Here is a 17984-nt window from a genome sequence, read left to right as displayed (position 1 = left end):
GGTCAGGAAGAAGATTGCAGGTTAGGAAGGCAATGCTGAGTTCGAGGGATTTGACTGAGACAAGGTGGGGGGAGGGGAAATGAGGAAACTGGAGAAGTCTGAGTTCCTCCCTTGTGGTTGGAGGGTTCCTAGGCGGAAGATGAGGCGTTCTTCAACCAACCGTCGTGTTGCGATGGTTTGGCGATGGAGGAGTCCAAGGACCTGCATGTCCTTGGTGGAGTGGGAGGGGGAGAAGAAGTGTTGAGCCACGGGGTGGTTGGGTTGGTTGGTCCGGGTGTCCCAGGTGTGTTCTCTGAAACGTTCCGCAAGTAGGCAGCCTGTCTCCCCAATATAGAGGAGGCCACATCGGGTGCAGCGGATGCAATAAATGATGTGTGTGGAGGTGCAGGTGAATTTGTGGCAGATATGGAAGGATCCCTTGGGGCCTTGGAGGGAAGTAAGGGGGGAGGTGTGGGCGCAAGTTTTGCATTTCAAGAACACCCAGATCTCGTTGTACTGCCCCTTTACCTAACTTAACTCCATTTAGGTAGTAATCTGCCTTCCTGTTCTTGCCACCAAAGTGGATAACTACACATTTATCCACATCAAACTGCATCTGCCATGCATCCGTCCACTCACCTAGCCTGTCCAGGTCATCCTATATCCTCCTAACATTTCACCCTGCCACCCAGCTTTGTGTCATCAGCAAATTTGCTAATATTACTTTTAATACCTTCATCTATATCATTAATGTACATTGTAAAAAGCTGCAATCCCAGCACTGATCCCTGCAGCACACCACTAGACACCGCCTGCCATTCCGAAAGGGAGTCGTTTATCATGACTCTTTGTTTCCTGTCAGCCAACCAATTTTCAATCCAAGTCAGTATTTTGCCCCTAATACCATGTTCCCTAATTTTGCTCACTAACCTCCTATGTGGGACTTTATCAAAGGATTTCTGAAAGTCCAGGTACACTACATCCACTGGATCTCTCTTGTCCATCTTCAGCGTTACATCCTCAAAAAATTCCATCAGAGCGCATGATTTTACAGAATGAATTGTTGAACTCTGAAACTTTACCCCCTTAAAAAGACGGTAAGTACAGAACCAATATAATTTTTAACACTGAGGTCTATGTGTAGGGATAGTTAGCAAAGCAAGAATGATCACGTTGATGGGATTGTACTATAGGCCCCCCCAACAGTCAGAGGGAATAGCAAGTTTTGAGAAGATTTGAGAAGAATTCCTAGAAGCATGGCATTCCAACCAGAACTCTATTAACAAACACATCAAGTTAGACCCCATCTACCACCCCCTGAGAAAAAGAACAGGAAGTGACTTCACCACAGGAAATAACATCACCAAAGGAAATGACATCACCAACTCAAAGAAACCCAAACATATAAATAGAAAGCAGGAAGTTTCAGCATTGCTTTGCATGAGGTCCACTGAAGATGTTACCTAGTAAGGTAATGAAACGTCTGGAAATGAACCTTTCAGCTCAGCGAACAAACCTACATCCAAAAGTCAGAGGGAAATTGAGGAGTAAATATGTAGAAAGATCTCAGATATATGTAAGAATAATAGGCTTGTAATAGTAGGGGATTTTAATTTTCCAAACATTGACTGGGAGTGCCATAGGCTTAAAGGCTTGGATGGTGAGGAATTTGTTAAATGTGTTCAAGAGAATTTTCTTTATCAATATGCAAATGTACCTAGTAGAGAAGGAGCAAAACATCTCTTGGAAAATAAGGCAGAGCAAGTGATTGAAGTGTTAGCAGGGGAATACTTTGGGACTAGTGATCATAAAATAGTTATGGAAAATGATAAGCCTTCCATAAAAGTTAAAGTTCTTACTTGAAGTAAGGCAAATTTTGATGGTATGAGACAAGAACTTTACAAAATTGATTGGAGTAGACTGCTCGCAGATAAAAGGGATGAATGACAGGTGGGAGGCTTTCAACAGTGTGATAACGAGAGTTCAGAGATATTATGTTCCTGTTAGAGTTAAGGGTAAGGCTGGTAAGAGTAGGGAACATTGGATAAATAAAGATGAATAACAAAGAATCATGTATTAGATACAGATTACTGAGATCAAATGAATCTCTTGAAGAGTAGAAAGGGTGTGGGGGTATTCTTAAGAGGGAAATCAGGAGGGCAAAGTGGGGATATGAGATAGCCTTGGCAGATAAAGTTAAGGATAGTCCAAAAGAAATTCTACAAGTACACTAAGAGCAAAATAGCAACTAGAGAGAGAGTCAGTCCCTTTAATGATCAGTCAGGTTGTCTATGTGTTAATCTCAGGTAATTGGAGAGATCCTAAATGAATATTTCATGTCAGTTTTTACTGTGGAGAAAGAAATAGAGGCGAGAGAACTCAGGGAAATAAATATTGATGTTTCAAAAACAGTTCACATTACAGAAGAGGAAGTGCTCGAGGTCTTAGAAAACAGAGATGGATCAAAAGAGTCCCAAGACATTCTGGGAAATAGGAAAAAAACTGCAGGGCCCCTAAGCAGAAAAATTTGTATCATCTTTAACCATGGGTGAGGTACCGGAGAACTAGAGGGTGGCTCATGTTGAGTCTTTTATTTTTAAGAAAGGTTGTAAGGAAATGCCTGGGAACTATAGACCTGTGAGCCTGAAATTGGTGGTGGGTAAGTTGTTAGAGGTGATTTTGAAAGATAGGATTTACATGCATTTGGAGGGGCAAGAACTGATTGGGGATAGTGAGCATGGTTTTGTGAAAGGGAAATCATGTCTCTCGAAAAGGTTGATCTACTTAGAGAAAAATAACCCCAGTCTGTCCAATCTGTCTTCATAACTGAAACTCTCCAGCCTGACAATATCTTGGTAAGTCTCCTCTACACCCTCTCCAGTGAAATTTCATCCGTCCTATAATGTGGATTCCAGAATTGCACAATACACTGGCTGTGGCATAAACAACATTATATACAGTTCCGGCATAACTTCCCTGCTCTTAAAGACTTTGCCTCAGCTAATAAAGACCAGTATTCCTATGCCTTCTTAATCAGGGACGAGTGTACACCCATATCAAGGTCCCTCTGATTCTCGATGCTTATCGCAACCTACTGTTCATCGTGTATTCCCTTGCCTTCTTTGTCCCATCCAAGTGCATTATCTCACACTTACCTTGATGAATTCCATTTGTCACTGATTAGTCTGTCTATATTCTGCAGTAAATCAGGTGCTATCCTTTTTACCATCCAGCAATTTTCATATCTTCTGCAAATTTACTGATTAACCCTCCTACTTACTTTTTTCCTGCAGTGATTCAAAGGCCACCTCACCCTGTGGATTCTCATCCAGATCACCATAGTGCAACACCTTGTGATTGAGAGACAGTCGGCAATACCAGAATTTATCTGGGAAAAGAACAGAGGAAAGAAAAGCGGAGGTGAAAGTACAGCACTAACCAGTAACTATACGCATGAGTATTGCACTAACAGTAATCACACACACGTGACAAACATTAGTACATAATTCCCTCCTTGACAAACAAAGGTGTACTATACAGTAACAATGTACATAGAACAATACCAACTATTATGCAGTGTATATTTGGTTGTATTATGCAGATTACCTCATATCACAAACTGAACATGATACAAAATAAATTCAGTAATTGTAGCCAGAATCTTATAGAGGCCTGAACAGCATGGACTTCAGCAAGAATTCTGTGCAAATCATGTGAAACATCCAGCAAGGTCCTTCTTGTTATCAAGGACACCTGGCTGCATTTTCCAGGCGTTAAGAGGAGATTCTATCTCGGCAGCAGCAACATGCCTATAAAGGGGAGAGTAATTCCTGGTTTACAGTCTTATTTACACCGAATCTCACCTCATCAAAATGAAGCTTCCTATCCCATCACAAGGAAACTAGATGTCAACAATCGCTGACAATAAGTCAGAGTGGGTACTTGCCAACACTAGCTTGCCACTTTTCCTGCGGACCACCATCTTGGACATTAGGTAACAACACCTCAGGGTACACTCCGGGGGTAACAGTTGCACACATCTATCATCTGCCATTATTGACATCTGACACCTCCCAGCCATAAAGAACCTTTGTGGCATATCTCCAATCCACTTACAGGATACATGTCTACTTTAAAACCGCACTTTGGGGTGCACCAGAATTAGCATTCAAATGGGAGACTGATAAGAAGGTAAAAGCACATAGGATCCAGGGTAACTTGGCTTTGAGGCAGGTGGCGCAAGGTTGTTTGTGTGACTGGAGGCCGCTGTCCAGTGTTGCATCATAGGGAACAATACTAAGTCCCTTATTGTTTGCGATATGTATGAAAAATATAGAAGAGAACGTTGGGGGCGGGGGGGGGGTCGGGCAGGCAAGCGATGATAAGCACACTTACGGATGACACGAGGATTGGCAGGGTGGTTTACACGGAGGATGGAGGTCTTAGGTTACAGGAAGATATGGATGGATTGGTCAGATGGGCAGATCAGTGGTAGATGGAATTTAACCACACGACATGATTTCAGAAGAAGTAACAGGGCACAAGAGTATGCAATTATTGGCAGGGCATTAGGAACCCGAGAGGAACAGAAGGAACTTGGGTACCTGTCTATAGCTCCTTGAAGGTGGCAGGGCAGGTTAAAAGGGTCACTAATAAGGCACATGGGACATTTATCATGTCATGGCACAGATTTTAAGAGTAGGGAGGTTAAGTTGGAACCATGCCAAAAGAAAAACCTTTGATTAGGCCAAGGCTGGGAGTACTGTGTGCAGTTCTGGTTACCACTGGAGAAAAGATGTGATTGCATTGGAGGGGTTGCAAAGGAGATTCACTAAAGTGTTCCTTGCGATGGAGCAGTTTACCTATGAAGAGAGGCTGGATAAGCTTAGGTTGTTTGCTTTAGAGCATAGAGAGCTGAGAGGGAATCTGTTCAGGTATATAAGATTCTGAGGGGCATGGACTGAGTGGATAGGAAGCAGCTGTTTCTCTTAGTCAATAAGGATCAAGAACAGGGGCATAACTTTAAGGGTGAAATTTGGGAGGTTTAAAGGGCTTTTAAAATGTTTTCACCCAGAAGGTGATGAGAATCTGGAATACTCTGCCTGGCAAGGTCATTGAGGCAGGAAACCTCACAACTATTAAAAAAAAACACTAGGGTGAGCACTTGAAAATGATGGAAAGTGGGCTTGCTGCAACTTCAGAATATTTTAGTTGGAGTCGACTCAATGGGTCAAAAGGCCTCTTCTGTACCGTGCTTCTGTAAATACACATTGCTTACAGCGAGAGGCAGCCAGCTCACAGCCTGTCCCAGGCTGCATCTCAGCTCATTTGCTGTATTAGCACTCACTCATTTAGTAGCTACGTGCACCCCTGCCTTGCTCAGCTTGTGGTACCTTTTAGTGCATTGGCACCTCAGCCAGAGCCTGAATACTCAATACTGCCAAAGCAGATTTGCCAGTTTAGCGCAGCCGCAGAGCCAGCTGCTTGTCAGTACTGATCAGTCCAGGGACTGGGTACCTTGCTGTATGGCACAGTGCTACATCAATCTCATGTCTACACCCGCTTGAGCCAAGCAGTCCTGTGTGAAAGTACATAGGGGGTGGGACTCCATCCAGGTGGAGGAAGTGGGGGGTGGGATAGGTGTGTTGGTGGTGGAAATCTACTATCACTCAAGAGTGCAGTCCGCACATAGGCCAGGGTCTTGTCCACAGTCACTCATTCACTCGAGGTCATCACAGTCAGGGAATATGTTTGAACACAATCCAGGGAGGGGACTACAGTCAATCCTGTGGGGTCACATTGGGAATCATGGACTGTCAGTGTCAGGTCAAGGTTGAGGTCGGGGTCAGGAGGTTGGCGGGTGGGGTGTGCCAAGGGCCAACATTAAAGGCAGAGGTCTATGTGCTGGGTGTCCATGAGGGGAAAACCCAGTGAAACAGGCTGTCTATGTACAGCAATGTGAAAGGGTTTGGTGAAACTCTAGAGAGACACTCAGCAGCCAGGCCACACCTAGTACTGGTGATGTCCACTGTAAGCTGCAAGGTCAGCAGTCAGGGGTCTGCTTAATACTGGGTTGTCGGACAAAGTCAGTCAGGTGCTACAGAGCAGTCAGCCCTGGGGGGGGAATGCCCAGAAGCATGTGTTGAGGTGGGGACAAGGACAATAATGGGAAAGTTAAAGTATAAAAGAGGTCAACTGTACAGATGGGAGGGCATGGAAGGCTACAATAAGAGGGAGCTATTAGCAGTGATCACCACTGACAGCACGGCGACAGCCTTGGGTGATTGTCTGTGTGGAGTTTGCACATTCTCCCCGTGTCTGTGTGGGTTTTCTCCGGGTGCTCCGGTTTCCTCCCACAATCCAAAAGATGTGAAGGTCAGGTGAATTGGTCATGCTAAATTGCCCATAGTGTTCAGGGATGTGTAGATTAGGTGCATTAGTCAGGGTGAAAATAGGTTAGGCGAATGCGTCTGTTTGGAGGGTCTTGTTGGACCGAAGGACCTGTTTCCACACTGTAGGGACTCTATGACTGACCATAGCCTCAATGGGGGGACTGTATAGTTTGGGGTATAACACTAACTATATTTAAACAGAATTCAAGGCCACACTTCTGCATCAGAGCTGTATTTCAGCCAGCCGCACTCCACAAAAACACTCACCCCACTGATTGCTAGCTCCCCATATTTACACAAACATTCAAACCCAATTAACCCCTAATTAATATATCATTACGTCTTCACTCAGTCAGTTGGGTCTCAGGCATCCCTGCTGATCATGTTCGATGATAATGCTGGGGCCCGAGAAGCAAGGCAAGAAGCTCTGTGTTCACATGAAGGGGAGGAATAAAAGCAATGGGCATGGGCTGTCACGAGTGGAGGAAAATGAAAGGATATGCGGTGACTCTGGGGGGCACCTGGCAACAAGGCCTGTGTGAAGGATATCCACCTTGAGCTGCACTCCCTGTCACCACCTGCCATTTTGTAGAAGTGACCTGCAACTAGAGAATGCCCAGGATAACATCCAGGGTGGGCAGATTCAGTGTCAGTTGGATGGCGAAAAGCCAGGGCTCCATTGCTGCTGGACAGGAGGACAGTGAAGGCGCAAAAGCATCAATTGTGTATTTCTAGGAGCTTCTCATTGCCTTGGCTCACATCTGGAGAAATGGTAACACACTCCCTCCTCCAGATGTTAGCTGGAACCTGGTTAAAAAAAAGGAAATCAAAACAGACACCACACAGTGGCAGAGTCAGGCAAGGGACTTAAGACACAGAGGGAGCGGCAAGAAAAAGTGTGAAAAATAGAAGAAAGAAAGAAAGAGAAAAAGAGGGATCAGAAAGAGACTGCCAGGGAGTGGCAGATCTGAGGAAACGTTCTTCAAAGTGCAAGGCCAAGTTCTCTGAATGAAGATTGCACAGGGAGAAATATACAGAAGGTCAGGGTACCACACCACATAATCAACCAATAACCGATTCACTTGTACAACACTCACACGCAAATTAGGCTTTAACCCCAGAATGCAGTGTGCTAACCAACTGCAGATAAACAAACACACTCGTACCTTGGCGCCTACGGTTGCTGATTTTGCGGAAGCTAGTGCCTTCACACAATCTGTTCAGACGCTGCTGTTTAATGAGCTCCATCACCTCAGGCTGGATCTTTTCTCGCAGCTCACTGGAACAGAGAAGTTCAGATTAGGGCACGTGGAACAACTCACAGATGTCATCTCTGCAACACCCAGAGGAAAAGTCTTGCTCCATTGCATATTGGAAAAAATATACATCAAGTAACAAAATATTTTTACAAATATAATATTTTTACAAATATCTATCCTCAGAGGTATGGGACTGATTGAAAGATGTTGGCTGGAGAAGAACCCAATAAGGTCAATGTTAAAAAGAGCTTCCTTTATTAATTCCATTAGAAACAATGAAGATATGACACTGAGAACCAACCTCAAACAAAGAGACCAATGGTCCCTAACTTCCCTCAAACTTGTATGGCTCATTAAACCTTGCAGCCAATTTAAGATTGCTGCAGACATCATCATAGAAAAGTCCTGTGGTCCGCTGGTATGTCCCTGCCTTAGGACCAGAAGATCTGGGTTCAAAGTCCTACCTGTATTGGAGGTCTATCGCAACCAGTCTGAGCTGGTTGATTGAAATACCTATGCCCAGCCTGTTTGTGGCCAGCCATAGTACATTCTAAACTGTGGCATTGCTGTGCATTCATGCCATTTAGAGGAACGTTGAACCCAAACCTGAAAAATGCATCATGTGTCAGATGCACTGTTGCATAACATGAAATCCGAAAGAGTAGCAGTTCTACAAAACCTTTTTCAAAAATATTTGAGTACACTTTACAGTGCAGTGTCTGTTAATGGACAGACAGCAGCCATATTGCATACACAAGTATTCCATAAGCATCAAGGAGATGCAGAAATATTTACTTTCTCAGTTTCCTGATTGTACAGGTGAAGAAGAACCCCTTGTTTTTCTTCAAATATTGTTGAATATCCTCAGATGACCAAGTTCAATGGTTGAAGTGTTTGGCTGGGTTCTGTGGGTATTTAGGTGGCGACCAAGGCTGACCTCTAGATTAGATTAGATTACTTACAGTGTGGAAACAGGCCCTTCGGCCCAACAAGTCCACACCGACCCGCCGAAGCGCAACTCACCCATTCCTCTACATTTACCCAACACTAAGGGCAATTTAGCATGGCCAATTCACCTGACCTGCACATCTTTGGACTGTGGGAGGAAACCAGAGCACCCGGAGGAAACCCAGGCAGACACGGGGAGAATGTGCAAACTCCACACAGTCAGTCGCCTGAGTCGGGAATTGAACCCGGGTCTCTGGCACTGTGAGGCAGCAGTGCTAACCACTGTGCCACCGTGCCGCCCACCTTTGTTTGCTAATTTCTGCTGCAGTTAGGATAGGACATCATGGGATCTGTAACATATACATGAACTAAGGTAGGCTAATCCACACCTCAATTATAGGACCACTGCCTTGGTATTGCAGCACTGCCTCAATGTATCACTCAAATTCTCTCTCTCTCCCTCTCTTTTCATCTCTCCAGATGGATAATGGACTGTATGTTCAGGGGCACAGTATACAAATCCCTAGATGGGAGAAGAGAGAGGTGAAATGTAGCCATCATTATCCTCGCCCTGACAGCCACTTTCCTGTATGGCTGCATTCACCATATGTGAAGCTTTGTTAAAGAAATGCCAAGTGTCATTACTTGTTGAAGCTCGATCTGTTCTTGGTGAACAGATCTGGCCACACCATCTTTCCCTTGTAATAAAATTAATGCAGGAAAGTTTCCTCAGCAACAAGATAATGGTCAGCACCCAAGGAAAGGGCGGACCCTGTTGGATGGTTCCTTGTGCAGACTGTCAAAATTATTTGGCAGAATGTTTTATTCTTTTCTGTAAGTTCTGGCAAAGATACAGCATGGTTGGTGGTGAGAAGGAATTTCATAATCAGATCCTTCCGACATGCCCAGTTGGAACTGCCACTACACACTATCTTCCAGGTGACGGTTGTGAGGAAGAGGTTGTTGACAACCTCTTTGTAAAGAAGGTGTAGAGCAAGTGGTTTCGTTCGAGAACGATCCTGACGATACTGTGCCACGGGAGTCTGTGCCCTGGTCTGCACATCGAGACAAACATCAACTGCATCTGAAGGGCTATCAACTTTGTGAATGATACTCTCTCATTTGCCTGAATCTTGCTGGTCTTCCAGCACAAGAAGTTATCTTTGACCAGATGTTGCAAACTGGTACATTTCAAGCTCCAGGACTATTTACTGAGGGAGGCGCAATGGCGATAATGGGGAATGACAATAGATGATATCCTCCTGCCAGCATTCTGACAGAGTGAAAACAATGCAGAATCCCTCAGGTAATAGCTTTGTCCTGAGATTTATACTTTCAATATCCTGTCAAACCACAACTGTACTCCGACATCGCAGAGTGTCACTTGTAAATTTACCCACCTTGACAGTCCAAATAGGACTTTACTGGAAGTACTGTACAATTCAAGTCTTTAACTAGGTAGCATGTTTAAAAGTATATTTTTAGAAAATGGAAGTCAGCCTTGTTTGAGTGATGGAATTTGGGAGTGGGTTGGGGATGGCAGTTTTCCAATTCAAGAAGCAAGGTGGCTGTTAAATGAACCAAACTGATACCAGGGCTGCTTAGTGCTCAGGAAGCCTGGCCTTCACTGGGGGGAAGCAAAGGAAAGTAGAGGATAAAAACTGCCCTCTACCACTTACACCGAATGTGGGGGAAGACCAAGGAAAGCAGTCACTTACACAATCGGCGGTGACTGGAAGTCATCCTGGCTCATCCTCTCAGACTGTCGGAGTCTCAGGATCTCGGAGTAACTCAGGCAACGGGCTTTACTCTTGAACTGATCCAGAGAGTTTGGCTTCGTGCTCAGGGACCTTGTTATTTGTTCACGCACCACCTGCATGACCTACAGTGAGACAGTGAGACAGGGAGATGAGATCTGCAGTGAAGGAAAACGCATAGCCTGGTAACTTTTATAACCTTCTTTGCACCATTGTATGGCTAAGTGGCACGTGTTACCCGGACAACCTGCAACAGCAAACAAATAGGAGATAATCCTCCAGTCACTTGCTGTTGCAGCTAATTATTACATAAAGCAGACAGCCACAGAAACAAGTCATTCAGCACAAGTGGTCCATAATAATATTTATGCTTCACCCCGGCCACCCTTCATTACTATTTCACCTAAGTCAGTTAGCATATTCTAATATTCCTCTGTCTTAGATTTCTGATCCCGAGATGGGTAGTCACAGTCGGGAAATGTCCCAGTTTGCTGAACTTTGTTCTGAAGAAGGGTTACTGGACCCAAAATCTCAACTCTGCTTTCTTTCCTCAGGTGCTGCCTGACATGCTGAGTTTCTCCAAAGACTTCTGTTTGTGTTTCTCATTTCCAGCATCCACAGTTATTTGTTTTTTATTTGGGGCCTAGGCAGTTATGGGATAGAGGCAGGCCCACCTGAGGACATAGATTGGAGGTAACCTTAGGGGTTGCTGAGTGCTAAGGAAAACTGGTTAAAAGACACACCTCAGATCTTTGCAACTTTGCTCCAGTTGAGTCCTTACATTGTATTCTCTCTAGACCTCACCCATTCCATGCCAACGCACGCCCTCCTCTTGCCGACTGCAATGGCAATGATGTCAACTGACCCATCACATTTGGCCTTTACACCCTCCAAGTCAACTCATAGTATCCAACATGGGCAGACCTCAAGGACCATGTTGAGATGAAATAAAGATCTAAACATCTATTACTGCTTTCACTAAATTAAAAAAAGACTCCCATTCATCAAAGTCCAACTTTTATATCCCATGTTCTATTTCTTAATAAATACAAATTCCTGTTGATTGAACCATGGAAACGTTAGACCATTATGAGGATGCCATTCAGCCCACCAGCTCTGTGCCAGCTGAATAAATTGGCTAACATATTGAGGATTTCTGCCTCAACCACTGAAATGGTAAGCAAATTCAAGACACCACCCTGTGGGTGAATAAGCTTTTTCTCCTGTACCCTCAAATCCTTTCACCAATTACCTTAATTCTGTGCCTGGTGGTTATTTACCTCTCTGCAAGGAGAAACAGGTCCTCGCTGTCCACTCCATCCAAGCCCTTCATCCAAACATCTCAACTAAGTAATCCCTTGGCCTTCTCTGTTCTAAAGAAAGCAACTTTAGTCGACTTAACCTCCCTCGTACCTGCAATTTTCAAATGCTGGCAGCATTCTTGTACTGTACGGTGTCTGGGGCAATTCTGTCCTACCTGTAATGTGACGATGAGAACTGTACACAAAACTTCCAGCTGGGCCCTAACCAGCACTATATCCTTGATTTTGTCTTCAATACATCACCCCATGATGGAAAACATCCGTGTATCTTCTTTATCACCTTACCTACCTGTCCTGCACTCCAAAATCTAACCACTCTCACAGACCTCCCATTTACTATGTATCCCCGTGCTTCGTTTGCCTCCTCAAATGCATAATCTTGGTCTTCTTCAGATTGAATTCCATTTGCGACTTTTCCACCCATTCAACCAAACCATAACCATCAATACTCCTGGTAATTAATGACAGGTTGTGGAAAGCACACAAGCTTCATAAACAGCCCTTAGGGTAATGTAACTATTAAAGCAGATATTTTTTAAACTTCTGACACAGGTAGGCTTTTTACATCTTCAAAGAGCTGGGGATTTAAATAATTTCACAGCTCAACAGTTCTTAAAATCTTCTTCACCCTTCAACAGCACGACATGTACTGTAAAAGCATGTAACTCCCTAACTGTGCGACAACATCTTTGCTACAGAAAAATGGGGTATGTTTGTACCCAGCAGAGAATTCAAATGGCCCCACTGAGTCTGATTTTCCCTCACACATAACTGCATCCCTATTTCCTTTCTCCTCCCAGTAGAAATGGAATTTGCAAGAAACAGGGGTAAGACGTCTGCACCTGGGTTCCACCTGTCATTTTTAAAAGAGAAAACTCTGAAAATCCTTTAATCTCTTATATGTCTACTATCTCCCAAAAAGCATTTAAGTTATTTGCCTGAACAACGCCAATGTGGTATACTCCAAACGCTGAGTAAGATTCTCCTGAATTCCTCATTGGATTCATTAGGATCTTACACTTACGTCTTCTAATTTCGGTGTGGAAATATATGTTCCACATGTACCCTGACAAGTCACTTCTACTAGTGACAACCACTACGTATTATGGTGGCACACCAGCAGCCACACTACACCAGCTACTTACCAGGACTAAGGACCCCGTACCCACAGCATGCATGACCAACGTGGCATACAAAATCCCGTGCAATAACTGCAATAAGCACTACATCAGACAAACAGGTAGAAAACTAGCCATCTGACTTCATGAACACCAAATGACCACTAAACGACATGATCCACTCTCTTTCATCTCCGTACTCACAGACCAAGAGGGCATTCAATTCGATTAAGTCAAAGTTACTATCTTAGGACAGGCCAACCAAAGGCATGTGAGAGAAGGCTGGTTTTCAACCAAAAAGACCATTAACAGACACACAGAGATAGATCCAGTGTACAAACCACTGTAGAGAAGACCTGGAAGTCACACTCATCTCAATAGACCGGACCCACATAAAAAAACCAAGTGGGACAGAACAACAATGCTTCACAGAAGTCACACTGATGATGTTACCCAGTATGGTAACAAAACGTCTGCATGATAACCCACAGCTTGGTGAGCTAACCAACTACCTCAGCCACTTCTCAATTGACAATGATCTGTTGGGCAACCCCCTCAGCCATCTCTTTCTATAACAAAGTCCAGCATGTTCATTCTTTCTTGATATGCATAATTTTTCAGTTCCGGTTACTTGTAGTGTTTGCACCATTTTGTAGCATTACAAACATGATCGTACACAGTACTTTAATAGACAGAATTTCTTTATACGCATAAGATACAAGTGCTGACTAAGCTCGCTTCCCTACAAACAAGTTCAAAATACCAGCCCGCATCTGCTAGGGTCTTTCCTATTAATGTGAACAAAACAGTCTGCTGGAAAAGAAACAAGCAGTCCAATTTATACACGATACCACCATGGAAATATATTAACATCGCTGAATCAGAAACCTGCAACTCCCTCCCTAACACTGTTGGGGAGCCCCTTCACCACTCCAAAAAAATGGACTGTAAAAAGGTTTCACAGAAAGTCAACCAATATCTGTGACAGCAATTTGGAATGGGAAACAAAGAGTGCCCTTGACAGTGATACCCACAACTAGAGAATGCACTTTCAACAAAAATAAGAACTTTGATGTTTGAAAGTAAACAAGAATAATTGTTTTCAATTTCCTCTGTGTTAGACAATGATAATGTACATAGCATAGAAAGCACACCCTTCACCTTATCCAAACTTGGTAAAAGCACTGACATTAGTCAAGCTGCCTCCGAATTTTCCCATTACTCCCTTCAAGTGTACATACAAACTACATTGCTACTCTCTGCTCTCCAGTGATCAATTATCATTCTTCTCAGTCATCTGATTCCCAGTCACCCGTGCATGTCCATTATTTGGCCTACAATTGTTACTGCTTTCACTAAGTTATGCCATCATTTTATCTATTCATACTCCCCATTGTCCTCATTCTGCCCATTCACAATCACCTCCACACGCCTCATCTGACTGTTCACAAGTACACCACAAACATTATGATTGTCAACTGATCAATTCCTGATCACAAATCCCATTCTGAGCTAGTTGTACCCTCACACAACCTGTGCATCCTGATTCCCCACATCCCCATGAACCATGGCTTACCCATTCCAAAACCTTTATTGTCCCCAACTGCTCTACCTCACAATCTCCATCCTTTCTCTTAAGGTACCCAGAATACAGAGTAATCACTGGTATGATTAAAACATACAACAGCTACAGAACCAGAAGAATCGACTCTTAAACAAGCACTATTTCCTCCTCCCTACCTCAGACATACAATGTGAGTTGAACTCATGAAATGCCTACCCTTTGACAGCATCAGAAACATATCCATGTGGACAATCACAACATAATTTCTCAATGTAGTAGCACTCACCAGGACGAGCAAGCAGGGCTGTTTACAAGCCACCTAGTAACCTCTCACGCTATTACACAAGGTTCAAACACTGTAAAGTGCACAATGACAGTGTGTTACGACTACATAGCAACGGCAACAAAAGGGAATATGCCTGCAATCAGATTTCATGGTGATATTCTGGAAACCTGCCGCAGGGAAACTCTGTCTTTGAAGTGCTGTTGGCAGGGTTTGCTCCATGTGTGGGTGTCTCTCAGCTGTTTCACTGTTGCTAAGAGCGTTTTTGTGGCACAGTCAGTGAAGAAAGCAGCCTGTGTCACAGCAGGGCTCCCACTGCTGAATCTCAGAAAACAGAAAAAGCAACTCGCGGTGCATGCCCTGGTTCGGTGGGAGAGTGTTGCTTGTGCTCTGTGGTAATTGTTATACAGCATTAAAACCGCTTGTTGAAAAATATTAGTCTCAAAATCAAGATAATCCATCAAAATCTATCAGACATCTAAAATATAGTCAATTATATCCAAGACCATGCTGACTGCTCTCCAAAATATGAGAACTATTTAAATATTCACAGAATCGTTTTGAAAGCCTTCAATGCGTGTTAGGCTGCCAGCTTACCCTTTATTCCTTCTTTGATCATTAATTCCTTAAAGATTCCAGGAAATATTCTAACTGGCTCAGAAGCGTACACTGAATCTGCTGGGATTTTTTTGCATAATTTATGCTCATTTCTGTTTATGGTATGTGTCAGAATGAGGTGAATAGCAAAGCTCTTTTGCCTAGGGGAGTGAGCTCATAATTCAGAGTCATAGAGGTACAGCAAGGAAATAGGCCCTTCAGTCCAATTTGTCCATGCTGACCAGAAATCCGAAATTAATCTATCATAGAATCCCTACAGTGTGGAAACAGGTCATTTGGCCCAACAAATCTACACTGACCCTCTTAAGAGTAACCCACCCAGACCCAATCCCCTACCCAGTACTTTACATTTACCCCTAACTAATGCACCTAATCTACACTTCCCTGAACACTATGGGCAATTTAATATGGCTAATTCACCTAACATGCACATCTTTTATGACTGTGGGAGGAAACTGGAGCACCTGGAGGAAACCCACACAGACACGGGGAGAACGTGCAAACTCCACACGGACAGTCACCCAAGGCTGGAATCAAACTTGGGTCCCTGGCGCTGTGAGGCAGCAGTGCTAACCATTAAGCCACCGTGCCATCCATAAATCTAGCCCCATTTGCCATCATTTGGCCTATATCCCTCTAAACTCTTCCTATTCATATACCCATCCAGATGCCTTTAAATGTTGGAATTGTATCAGCCTCCACCACTTCCTCTGGCAACTCATTCCACACATGCACCATCCTCTACGTGAACAAGTTGCCCCTCAGGTCCCTATTAAGTCTTTTTCCTCTCACCTGAAACCTATGCTGTCTAGTTTTTGACTCCCCTACCCTGGGCAAAAGACATTGACTATTCAGAGCTGGAAAAGCGCAGCAGGTCAGGCAGCATCCAAGGAGCAGGGGAATCGATGTTTCGGGCATGAGCGCTTCTTCAGGACTATTCACCCTATCAATACCACTCATGATTTTATAAACCTCTATAACGTCACCCCTCAGCCTCCAACACTCCAGGGAAAATAGCCCCAGCTTATTCAGCCTCTCCCTATAGTTTAAACCCTCCAACCCTGGCAACATCCTTCTAGGAGGCATACTTTTAAGGTGAAAGGAGAAAAGGGACCTGAGGGTAGTTAGTACGCAGAATTAACTGTCAGAGGAAGTAGTAGATGCAGGTACAGTTATAACATTTAAAAGATATTTGAACATGTAAATGAACAGGAAAGATTTAGAGGGATTTGGGCCAAATGCAGGCAAATGAGACTAGTTTAGTTTGGGAAACTTGGACGAGTTGGACTGAAGTGTGCATTCTGTATGACTCTATGTCTCAAAGACACATTGGGATTGAAATCTTATAATACTGTCACTTTTGTGAAAACGGATGGGGAAATACACAAACTGACCCCCCCTAAAAATCAACACGTAAGAGTGTTAAATTTGGAGACCACGGTCAACAATTTAGGCGCAGGATCCAAGGTGATATTGTTCTTTAAAATCTCCATCTCTCGTTTTACCCACTCATTGTTTTTGTCAACACCATTAGTCTCGAGGGAAGTATGAATGCTCTGATAGTCCTGTGTTGAAGCACATTGCAGTTGCAAGAGTCCTGGTCTCTCAGAGCTGGTTAGGGAGTTTAGATCGTGAACTATGTTACTTCAAATTCAGACAAGGAGCAAATGGGAAGGGTGACAATACAGCAGTGCTGCCCTACTTACAACACAGCTGCATCTTTGTTTCCATGACAACTGCAAAGAATCCTGACAACCCTGGCACTAAGTTACAGTGAACACTTATAGTAGTAATTACATCCAAGTAGCATTGATGCTGAAATATTGTTGGCACCTGGTGAAGGCACTACTGAGAGATCCGGCAGCAGGAGAGCATTGATAAAAGGGACTGCAGCAACATGCGCTGTCAAACCCTAACTCATTTACAGCAGTTACTAGTTTTACAAACCTCATTGCTAAAGGCCTGCCAGCATTAGAGATGGTAAAACAAATCAGGATTACTGTATGAACAGCATTGTACCATGGGAAAATATTATAGTACAACCGCAAGCAACTTATACGACACTAAAGATCAAGGAAGGAAGAAATGATAAAGTAAAAGGGTGTGTGTGTGTGTGTGTGTGTGTGTGTGTGTGTGTGTGTGTGTGAGAGAGAGAGAGAGAGAGAGAGAGAGAGAGAGAGAGAGATAGGTGTATAACACAGACTCTGACTAGAGAGGCAACAAATTGTTCTCAAAAACAAACATTTGAACAGTTAATAATGCAGATTTACTTCACCATTTACCTAATCTAATCCCGATTCAGTTATAAACCGATAAAATAGATTGCTCATTCCAAACAGCACAGGAAGAAGCATTGAGGGAAAAAAAAGCAAAGAAAGAGGGAGTGCTGTGGGAAGATTGCAGAAGAGAGAGAGAGAGAGAGAAAAAGAGGCAAGCAGACAGAAACAGAGGAGAGAGAGAATATGGTTTAAAAGATTTAAAAAAATGAAAACCATCTCAACATCGAAAGAAATCTAATTCCTAAAACACTACAGGAAAGCCAAGATACTCACCAGGGCTGGCCTCCATCTCCAAGCTGAAAACTGTCTGAAGAGTGAATAAATAACCACTCAAACACTGCTGCGGAGTATATGCTGAGCAGGAATGATACCGTCCAAAGTGGGGTGTGGCAAAGAGCTCAATGAACTGTGAAATCTCACTCCATCTCTCCCCCATTAACACTTGCTTCACTGAATCTGCTGCTC

At 43.7% G+C, this 17984-nt stretch overlaps 1 protein-coding gene across 1 annotated transcript in view; it reads right to left on the bottom strand.

The window, feature by feature from the left end:
• The window catches only part of LOC122559944 (engulfment and cell motility protein 2-like), a 110523-nt gene that overhangs the window by 23218 nt on the left and 69321 nt on the right, over positions 1-17984 (bottom strand). The window contains exons 16-18 of the mRNA XM_043710054.1: positions 10297-10460; positions 7538-7650; positions 3260-3367 (exon numbers count right to left, since the gene is read on the bottom strand). Of these exons, the coding sequence (XP_043565989.1) occupies positions 3260-3367; positions 7538-7650; positions 10297-10460 (385 nt within the window). The remainder of the gene's footprint in view (positions 1-3259; positions 3368-7537; positions 7651-10296; positions 10461-17984) is intronic.

The sequence above is a fragment of the Chiloscyllium plagiosum genome, chromosome 20 (assembly GCF_004010195.1).
Source record: "Chiloscyllium plagiosum isolate BGI_BamShark_2017 chromosome 20, ASM401019v2, whole genome shotgun sequence".
NCBI classification, from domain to species: domain Eukaryota; kingdom Metazoa; phylum Chordata; class Chondrichthyes; order Orectolobiformes; family Hemiscylliidae; genus Chiloscyllium; species Chiloscyllium plagiosum.
The sequence above is the reverse complement of the archived record's forward strand: the minus strand, read 5'-3'. Positions and strand labels throughout refer to the sequence as shown.